We start from the raw sequence: 10785 nt of genomic DNA, 5'->3' as shown, positions 1-10785 counted from the left end.
TATAAAAATGTCCACACCCTTCAAAGGGAGAATTGTCTTGATTTTTAGCAGCTAAAACCGAATGGATGATGCTCGTAAGTCTGACGAGCAATCATTTGCCTCTGTCTTCTGACAAATCAGAAGAATTTAAATCTCTGAAGGCTCCAGGCTGCTGTGGTGGAGAAGTCAAAGTTGAAATATTCTGCCACAGCAGGGTTTCTTTTTCACGACAATACTGAAAACTATTCTCTTCCCATGGGGCTATAGTTACTGCATATTCTCAGAGATTGATAGCTCATGCATACAATCTAATCTGTGTCATAATGAGGAGTGTAATTTCTTTCTAATGACACTGAAAACAATCTAAACTGTAGTCCCAGCCCCCCCAACTGTGGCTCGGCCTAGCTGCTCTCCTGCCCCCTCTTCTGGGAGACAACTAGTACCTAGTTACATATAGTAACAGCCTTCTCTAACCCATGACCTTTATTTTAGTATCATTAAAGGTTTGCTGTAAAAGTGCTTCCCATATTAAGAACACCTAGGCAGAGCCAGGGCTTCAGGTAGAGGAAACCCCTTCCTAATGCTTACGGCCATGCTGGTCTTCTTTCATTAGAAAATGCTCACCAATAAGGGCAGACACAAAACCTTGCTTCCCCAGGCTAGCATTCCAACCCTTCCCTTCCTGGTTCAAATTCTAGCCCACATAGCTTCCTATGCGTTGTAACCCACAAAACACTGCTAGTCACAGTTTTCATTCATTCATTCACCCATTTAATCGTGCCTTCATCCATTCATTTGAATGTGCATGCTTTGAGCATCTAAAATGTGCCAGGCTCTCTGCTAGATACTAGAGTTACATAAGCGAACAGAGAAATCTAGTAATTGTCTTTAGGGAGATTTGTGGCCTATGGATTAACACCAACAATACATTTTCCAAAGAAGCCATGAACTCCCTCCCATAAGCTGGGAGACATTCAACAAATCTTTAGTACTTGTTATATATAAAACACTGTCTTAGGCACATGGAAATCTTAAATTATAATGTCTTTAAAAATTTTAAGAAGATTATAGACATCTATATAAAGAACTTGGAACAAACTAGAATATATTAAGGCCTATAATACAGATTCGCATCAAATGATTTTTAAGTTAGGAAAAAGATTAGAATAGAGAGAGAGAGAGAGAGAGAGAGAGAGAGAGAGAGAGAGAGAGAGAGAGAGAGAGAGAGAGAATTATAAGAACCAAAGGCCTCTTTTTGCATGAGGTGGCATTTAAGATACCCGATCATTCTAGAACACTCTAGTGCCCCACTGATTTGCTTTTAGTTGTCTCTTTTCTTGAAGTAATTACCTGGACACTGAGTCCTGATGGGTCTTCATTCTCTGGAGGTCCCTCACTAAACCAGCCTCAGCATGCCCAGACCCCTGTTTCTCAGCCCTGCACAGCATCCATCAGACATAGCTACCTTGCTACAGACGTAGCAGTTGTGTGGGATAATTGCATTTTAATTGAACTGTCTGCACTACTCTGTAAACGCCTCTGCAGAGACAGAAGAGTATGTAACATGATAAATAAAATTACTTCTGCTAATAATTCCTTCTGCGTAGGGCTTACGGATGGACCTACCCTCTGAGAGAAGGTGCCACTGAGAAGTATGTGCTGAGAACTCATTAACTTTTTTCTAAGTCATTTTACTCGTGGAGATGGACACAGCCTGCCCAGTATTCTCTCACATGGGAAGTCTGTGCACCTGCAAAAGGATGTGTGGGCGGCTTTTTCCTTCAGTGCTTAGGTTGTGATTAAAGCCCTGTAGAATTTTATTTCTATCTTCCATGTGAAGAGCTTTGAGCAGAGGGCTTTGCTTACAGAGTCATGCATCCAGAGACATTAAATATCTCTTTTACTGGATGCATACACATTCTGCGTTTTCTTTATTCTCGCTATGGTCACCACTGCTGGCCTGTGGCTAGGAGACAGGTCCATGCCTCAGACCTTACCCTCCCTGGTGTGGTCTGAAGATCACATCTGCTGCCTACTTTGGGATTTACTACCTTGCCTTCTGCATCTACCTCTTTTAAACCAACCAACCAACCAACCAACCAACCAACCAACCAGCCAACCCCTGCGCCTCCATCTACACTTTAGAGAGGTAGGACACTCTAATCTAGTTAAGCTTCAATGAGACAGTCCCTACTTGTATGGTGGTGAAGGACAACCATCCTAGTAAAGGCTCAGCAGGGGACTTGGCACATTGTCAGTGTTCTGTATGTATTGTTTAGTTGCCCCGCTCCCATCCTCATTTTACCCCTTTTCATTCATATGCCTGTTGTCTTGTGGCTCCTTGGGCTGGTGTTGGGCTAGACGTATGTGATGCAGGGGGTAAACGGGCTCATCTCTGACACTGGGAGGTAACTGATGGAGATGTAGGGGGAGGGGAGGTATTATTTCCCCTGCTTTATTATTATTATTATTATTATTATTATTATTATTATTATTCTTAAGCCCTGAAAAATAACACCTGTCTTTAACCACGAAGCAGCAGGTGGAGTTAAATATGGCATTCCTTTTCCTAAAAGGAAGATGCTAAGGAAGTAAGCTGGACGGGTGATTAGAAATCTCTGTGTTGTGCAGCTTGTTTTGCGCCTCTGTGTATATAGTCTAGAATCTAATATTAGCTCTTAGGCACGTACCATCCAGCTTAAGGGATTTTTTTTTTTTTTTTTTTTTTTTTTTTTTTTTTTTTTTTTGCCATCTCCCAGGCAACTAGAGGCTTTCAGTCTGCCTTTGTGGAGGCCTGTGATGCTTGGAGATCTGTCTTAAAGTTAGGTGTACTTCTACCAAGTGAAGGTGTGGGCTTCATGCTGGAGAGTGACGTGTATTCTAAACGGAGAATGGGGTCTCTTTCTCTTCTTCATAGCGTCAGCTTGCTCCTCCACTGGAACTCAAAAGCTATGCAGAGATGAGCCTTTAGTATCGCTGTTGAAGGTCAGACAATAGGAGGGGCATTGTAGTGAATGAATAAAAGCACGCTGCAGTGGGTCTGCTTGTTGACCCCCAGGATCTTCACCTTCATCCCAATGGCATCCTTTGATGGAGGATCTTGTGTACCCCCTGTGTATAAACTGTAGTTTATTATTTCTGGGCCATTGTTCTGACTGGGAACTCCGGTTTCAGCTTGGTATAAAAATGGAGGCTTTTTCTTGGTTTTCTGTTTTTTTAGCTCACCCTCTTGTGCTTTCTTCAACAGTTCGCAAAGGTTACCGGATCCAAGCTGACAAGGAGAGAGAGTCTATGAAGGTCCTGTACTATGTCGAGAAGGAGCTGGCTCAGTTTGATCCAGCCAGGAGGATGAGAGGCAGATGTGAGCATCTGTTAGTTCTGTGTACTTCACTAAAGATTTGGTAGCTCAAGAGGAGATGGGGGTCATCAGATTTGAAGCTCCGAGCCAGCAGATTTGACACTACCACAAAAAGTCCCTCTGAGAACACGGAAGGGAGTAGAAGGGGATTCTAGTGGAAGCATGGATCAGCCATGTGTGCTTATGGGGCAGTCTCTGTCCATTGCTGTGGCTTTAAAATGTTTCATCGGAACAGCCCCCTTATAATACTCTATAAGCAATCCTCAAAAAACAGTTACTCAAGATGTGGATGGCTCAGTCAGTAAAGTCATTGCTGAGCAAGACTGAGCTCAGATTCCTTGCACTAGTGCAAGCGTGAGGACCCGCGTTCTGTCCCTGGCACCCATTGGCCCACAGATGACATCTCTAGCCCTAGCCCTGAGCTGGCAGAGATAAGCCAATCCCTGGAGCTCAATGGGAACCCTTTCTCCTCAGTCAGCAAACTCCGGTTCAGTGGGAGAGCCTTTCTCAAAAAATAAGGTCAAGAATATCAAGGAAGATATTTTGTCAACCTCTTGTATTTGCATGTATGAGCACATACGCATGTGCAGAGACACACATGCACACTCAAAAGTAAGTATTCAGTATCTTTTTTTTTCAACCTAAAGGACCCTAATATTGAACAACTCAGATGCTGAATTGCCACATGAATGCTTCAGTGACAGTGAAGGAGTCTAGTACATAAATCTAGGAAAAAGAGGCCAGCATCCCTCTGAGATGCTCAAACCACAAAGATTTCGGGGTGAGCAAAGAGGCTGCTCTTCTCGTCAAAGAACCGTTTAATTACTAAGTCTGTTGGTGGCAGGGCCCCAACCCTTAACTTATCCAAAGCCCTTGGAGGCTGCAGCTGACACTGCTGATTCTTTAGAGTGGGTTCCAAATTACTGTCTATCATGGGAGGCAGAACAGGGCAGGTCTGACTCGGATGGGCTAATTATCAGGAGGGTGCTGGCAAGCCTGGTAGTGAGGTCACTAGGCACTTTCTTTGAAACCTCTTCTTCTTGGAACCAGCAAGAGACTTGATGGAGCTGTTGGGAAAACAGTCCCAGACTAGAGGAACTTTATTCAGATTAAGGACAACATATTCCACCCAGTTTACAATTCTAAATTCATCCCGTCTGGGTTGCAGCCATTGCTGCATCCTCCCACCACGTGGACTATAAAAAGACCATCTCCAGATTGGAATGTCAGGAATGCAGATGTCACCACATTTGACAAGCTGGTTGTAACAGTGTTGTCATGGATCTCTGTAAGGGGACAGAGACACAGAGAGTCCTAGACCAAGGAGAATCTGGGCAAAGAAATCTACTAGTATCATAGCTTAGAGGAAAAGTTAATGATCGAGATCAAAAGAATAGACTTGGGCTGACTACCTTGATCGGAAAGGTATTGAGAAGCTGGCTGGTCTCAGCCCAGTGAAGCCTTATTGTTGAGAGATGCTCCTTATCCGCTAGTGAGGAAGCAGAAGCTCAGTGAGTGTACTGATAGAATTAGAAGGAATCAGATGGGATGATTCCCAATCTCGGGACTCATGCACAGAAGCTTTTGAGCTAGGCCTAGACTGGCCTCCTCGCTGTGATATTGCCAGTGCCAGCCTGTGGCCAGCGCCAAGACTGAACCCCGACCAGCCAGTACCTGTAGATTGGAATACAACAGCTGTGTAGACTGACTCTGGAGGTTGGCCGTATTCCAAAGAGCAGAGTGGATCAAGGACGGGGCAATTTTAAAATCTTATAAAATAGATACCTTGGTTTAAAAGATTCTGTGAGAATTGGTGGTGTGAGATCCAGGTGTTGGCCACGGCGGTTCTCCTTTGGTAGTCAGTCCTGGATACTTACATTCTTGAAATGTCTAGAGCAGGAGTCTCTAGACACACACAATTTGTTTTTTTTTTTTTAAGTAAAGTTTTATTGGAACACAGCCAGGATACCTTTCTTCTATATGTTCTATAACTTCTTGTTGAATGACAGAACTGAATGGTTATAACCACTATGGTTCACAAAGCCCAAAATGTTTATTCCCTGGCTGGTCCTTTACAGAAAGCGTTAGTGTATCCCTGTCCCAGACTGGCATTATTATATGTCTGTCAAGGTCTACACTGATGTCATGTTCTACTTGGCAGAAATGTTAGTGTAACATACACCCTAGACAGCCTGTTACTATGAGTGGTCAAATGGTGATAGTCCTTACAATCTGGAGAAAGGAAAGGGGTCAAGAATTCCTTGAAATGTAGAGAAGGTTCTGAGCCAACAATATATGGTTTTGAAATGCTCTCATCAGGTGTGTTCAAAAGCTTTCCCCTGTATCCCTACTAGAACTGGAACTCATGGGGATTGTGAGGGAACATTCTAGATTTTAACCAATTGTCTCTGAGCCTTTTTTCTTTTAAAGTGGGCACAAGGCTGGAGAGATGGCTCAGTGGATAAGAGAGCTGGCTGTGCAGGCATATGGACCTTGGTTTAGATCCTGGCATCTATGTAAAAGGCTGGGCATGGTTACAGTTTCCTATACGTTCAGCTCTGTAAGGGGACAGAGACAGAGGATGCCTGGGGCTTGCTGGTCACCTGTCTAGCTTCAAATTCAGTGGGAGAGTTAGGTGAACACAAAGTCCTCTGGCTTCCAGATACCCATACATAGGCATGTAACACACACACACACACACACACACACACACACACACACACACACCACACACACACCTTTCTTTAAGAGGTTTATGTTTAAATTTTCATTATAATACCAAATGATCTCATGAGTAAATTGTCATTCCGTGTGTTCTCAGTAAGACAGCTCGAGGAGGTCCTGCTGTTGTACAAAATTTCTCTGATCCTCCCCAGTACCACAAGGGATGGAGGGAAGGCAGGGGGAACCCAAGAGAACACATCTCTGCCTCCCACCTCTAATCTTGGCTTTACCTTCCACACAGCAGCAAGGACTAGGAGGTGTTGTTTTTAATAATATTTTTGGTAAAAAGATTTAGAAAACAAGTAGATTCAGTTACATTACAAATAGGTCACTAGATTTGCTTTTTAAGTAAAACAAAATTTAATACATTTCTAAGTTTTCTAAATAATCAACATTTCTGTTATATTTTCCAGCCTACATCATACTTCTGGCCCTAATTCGTAAGTGCTTCTGCACAGAGGTAGCAAATAAGAAAACCATCGCTGCCCCCTGTTTTACATTTTTTTTTTTTAGGCAAGGGCCAGAGTTCGAGCTACAGCCTAGTGGACACAAAGGCTAAGGCCACCTTCCAAACATCTGGCCTGGCCACTCATGACCCAAAACACCTGGAATTCTTTGGTAGGGAGGGAGGGGAACAGGTCTACCCAGGACTTAGTAAACCTGGTGCTCCCTGGGTAGGTAGCATGAGTGTGGTCTAAAAGGTAAGTGTACTGAAACCAAGTGTGTATGTCCTCTTTGCCTCGACTTTGAGCTCTTTGGAGAACAGAATGTCTGTGGAGAGCAGAATGAGCCTCTTCTAAAGCACGGTGTTCATACTGGCTCTAAAGACCCCTTTAGGGGCCTGGGCCAGCAGTAGGGAAGATGCTATTTGTAATGGCTTTTCTCTCTTTGTCTCTTTTGGCCCAACATGACCTAGATCATTGAAGTTCATCACAGAAATTATATAGGGCAGAGAATAACATTTGAACAAGAGAGATGTACTAGGAGGCCAGCTGCAGACAGCCTGAGTTCTGGGAAGCCTGCCTTAGGTAGAACAAAGACAATTGTCTTCCTAGTCCACGAACAGCATGTAGGAAGCCTCCCTCTCTGTAAGCAAGTTGGGTTTGAGCTGGAGCCAATTCCTGCTGAGTAACACAAATACCACCTGTGCAGACCTACTGCACACACAGGCTGGGACCAAGGCTCCCAGGCAGGAGATTCTAGAATATGTGAACTCAGCCCTTAGCAGCACTCCCTTCCTAGCATTTAGGAAAACTATGGTGCCTGCTTTTGTCCCTGCAGACAACAACACCATCTCGGAACTCAGCTCCCTGCATGATGATGACAGCAATTTCCGCCAGTCTTACCACCAGATGCGGAATAAACAGTTCCCCATGTCTGGGGACTTGGAGAGCAATCCTGACTACTGGTCAGGTGTCATGGGAGGCAACAGTGGGACCAACAGGGGGCCAGCCCTGGAGTACAACAAAGAGGACCGTGATAGCTTCAGGCACAGGTGATGGCCGTGAGTGGGAAGGGACCACTGTGTGTCTGTTGTTCTTTCTATAGCCCGTGGAATACCTTTCATACATATATCACACTCATGTGTGAGAAGTAATCATTTAAGCCTTTTTGAAATGAGTGTCTTAGGCCCCCGGCATTCTCTTCATATGTTTTACCCTACAACCTTTAACGGTTCCCACCACCTCCACTGCCCTTATCGGTTGCTGTAAGAACTGCAAGCATGCCCTACCTCTTATACTTAATCCTTAGACTTCTAAAAGGCAGCTACTGTTACTGTTCCTCTTTTAGGGCAAGGAAACACAAAGTTGCATTTGCTAAGGAACTTGCCGGGGGTGATAAGTCCAGCCAACATTTAATAATCTGTGTGAAGGCTTGAATAGCATTCCTGCACCTATCATCTGTCCCTGGAGGGCAGTAGACCCACACCTTTTCTTTACCCACTGCAGAGATCTCAGGCCTCTTGACTTAATTGCTAACTTGGTCCCTGCCTCAGAGAGAGAGGGGAACAGTCCTTTCCATGTCTCCAAATATCCCTGTCTCCTGGGACCAGAGCTGTGCCTTGCTGTTTGCTATGGTGGGTGGAGTAAAAGACGCGTGGCTGTCACCCAAGGGTCTCATCACGATCAGAAGCTGATCTGTGCTTTTCAACACTACACAGATCACAAGGTATTTTCAGATACACAACTCCATTCTGGTCTTCCACACAAACTCATGCGAGAGCCAGGATTGCTCTGGCTGGAACAAAGGTTGATTCATCCCGCTGGGCAGAGGGGTAGAGGCCGGGGCTCTGGAACTTCGGGGTCGCGCTGCCAGGGCTCCACACAGAGGCAGTAACCAGTGACCATCTGCCCGCAGCCAGCCGCGTTCCAAATCCGAGATGCTGTCGCGGAAAAACTTTGCCACGGGCGTGCCGGCCGTGTCGATGGACGAGCTGGCGGCCTTCGCAGACTCCTACGGCCAGCGGTCGCGACGCGCCAACGGCAACAGCCACGAGGCGCGGGCGGGGAGCCGCTTCGAGCGCTCGGAGTCGCGGGCCCACGGTGCCTTCTACCAGGACGGCTCGCTGGATGAGTACTACGGGCGCGGGCGCAGTCGCGAGGCGCCCGGAGACGGGGAGCGCGGCTGGACCTACAGCCCCGCACCCGCACGCCGCCGGCCGCCGGAGGATGCGCCTCTGCCGCGCCTGGTGAGCCGGACCCCGGGCACCGCGCCCAAGTACGATCACTCATACCTGAGCAGCGTGCTGGAGCGCCAGGCTCGACCGGAGAGCAGCAGCCGCGGAGGCAGCCTGGAGACGCCGTCCAAGCTGGGCGCGCAGCTCGGCCCGCGCAGCGCATCCTACTATGCCTGGTCGCCGCCAGCCACCTACAAGGCTGGGGCCAGCGAGGGCGAAGACGAGGACGACGCGGCGGACGAGGACGCGCTGCCACCCTACAGCGAACTGGAGCTGAGCCGCGGGGAACTGAGCCGGGGCCCGTCCTACCGCGGGCGTGACCTGTCCTTCCACAGTAACTCGGAGAAGAGGAGGAAAAAGGAGCCCGCCAAGAAAACCGTGAGGGTGCACCCGGGATCTCTCGGGAGCTGGGTCGGGGGCTGGGGGGAGTTATGGGGTTGCAAGGCCCCCTGGCGGGCAATATAGAAGCGGAGGCCCAGTCACTGATTTCAGAGACCCAGGGTCAAGTGAAGGAAGTAAGGATGGAACCCTCAAAAGACGCCAACATCAGCAAAACATACTTTTAAAAGCAGACAATGCATAGGTGATTGTAGGAAAGACCTTCAAAAGGCTCACATCCCGTCAATCCCTAACCCAGGGTTTCTGTGGACTGTGTGCAAAATATTCTGTGTATGCTTGTACGGCCATTCCAGAGAGTGATGGCCGCTTCTTCCTGTCGAATGAGTGAATGCTGAGTAGTCAGTATCTCGCATGTGTGAAGGGAGCCTTTGCTTCTGCTCAGTTCTCTGGTAAATAGGGGACCAAAGTACTCCTGCCTGCCCCTCCCCCACTATATACTATCACCCTCCATGCGGAGAATTTCTGTTTGTCAGCTAACCTGACTGGCTTCTATTTTTCAAACTCTCAGCTGGGTTGGCCTGCCTACCTTCCCGCTTCTTTTTCTTTTCGGTGGAAATCAAACCTAGGGCCTTGCCCACGCTAGACAAGTTCTCTATCACTGAGCTGCATCCTCGGCTGTCTGGGCACGTTTTAGTATGCAATATGGAGAGCCCAGAAAATGAAGAGGAAATGGGTGTTTGACGTTGTATTAATTTCCCCCAAGCACCTAAAGCATCCTTTGTTGTTCATGAACTAGAGAAATGCAATGACCCAGGAAGGTACCGTGAGTGAGGAAGAAACTCTCAGGTGACTCAGGTTGACGGTACACCACCCACATGTATTCTTGAGACAATGCAAAGTTAGTTTTTGGCCACGGAACCAAGTTCTATCTGATGTACATTAGCTTTAGCATTTTCTAGGCTTTGTGATAACCACCAGAAATCTAACAAAAGTCTAGAGTCAAGGTGTGCCTGGTTTTGATCAGGTTTTCAGCTCTGCTTACTTAGCCTTCAGCTGTGTCTGTTGCTTTCCCAGTCTGTGGTCTAACGGTGGGCTCTTTCTGCTTTTCCCTAGGGTGACTTTCCAACCAGGATGTCCCTTGTAGTCTGATACTTTAAGATGCCTGTCTGGATTACTGGAAATCAGATGCAGACTATGGAGACACGACCCAAATCTGAAAACCGGCAAGCCTAGGACCGTCTCTGGCCAGCAACCATCTTGGAAGCTTTGCTGATCTCTGCTTTGGCAGGGAATCCTCCTTCAAGGAGGCTGATTTCAAATCTTAGTGCCCATCTATCTTGAGCAACTTACCAAGGAAACTGTGTGAGAATATACCACATCATAACCCACCAAGTTTATCTTGCCCCACCAAACAAGACTCTGTCCAGTTCTGAAGCAGGTAGCTTTGGACCCCTGATCTCTAGAAATTACCTATGCCTGCAGTATGTTTTTCTATGAGTGCTGTTCTGTGCTTAGAGACAGAGGAATTTATTATTACTGTTAAAAGACCTGCTCACAAGAGAGATAACTTCAAGGTAAAATGTACCTTGTGTCCCCGTTGCTTCCAGTCACTGGTGAGTCTTGTTATGCTAAAATCAGAAGGCCTTTAGTGAGCTTAGTGGCAGTAACCTCCTGGGCAGTCACAGAAATGGCTTCAATTTGCTGCTCT

At 46.7% G+C, this 10785-nt stretch overlaps 1 protein-coding gene across 1 annotated transcript in view; it reads left to right on the top strand.

Annotated features, from left to right (window-relative positions):
* Positions 1–10245, top strand: part of ILDR2 (immunoglobulin like domain containing receptor 2) — a 53556-nt gene extending 43311 nt beyond the window's left edge. Inside the window, exons 7-10 of the mRNA XM_080929368.1 lie at positions 3227–3340; positions 7343–7556; positions 8420–9116; positions 10191–10245. Of these exons, the coding sequence (XP_080785494.1) occupies positions 3227–3340; positions 7343–7556; positions 8420–9116; positions 10191–10226 (1061 nt within the window). The 3' untranslated portion in view covers positions 10227–10245. The remainder of the gene's footprint in view (positions 1–3226; positions 3341–7342; positions 7557–8419; positions 9117–10190) is intronic.
* Positions 10246–10785: the final 540 nt, after the last annotated feature.

The sequence above is a fragment of the Micromys minutus genome, assembly GCF_963924665.1.
Source record: "Micromys minutus genome assembly, chromosome: 1".
NCBI lineage: Eukaryota > Metazoa > Chordata > Mammalia > Rodentia > Muridae > Micromys > Micromys minutus.
The sequence above is the reverse complement of the archived record's forward strand: the minus strand, read 5'-3'. Positions and strand labels throughout refer to the sequence as shown.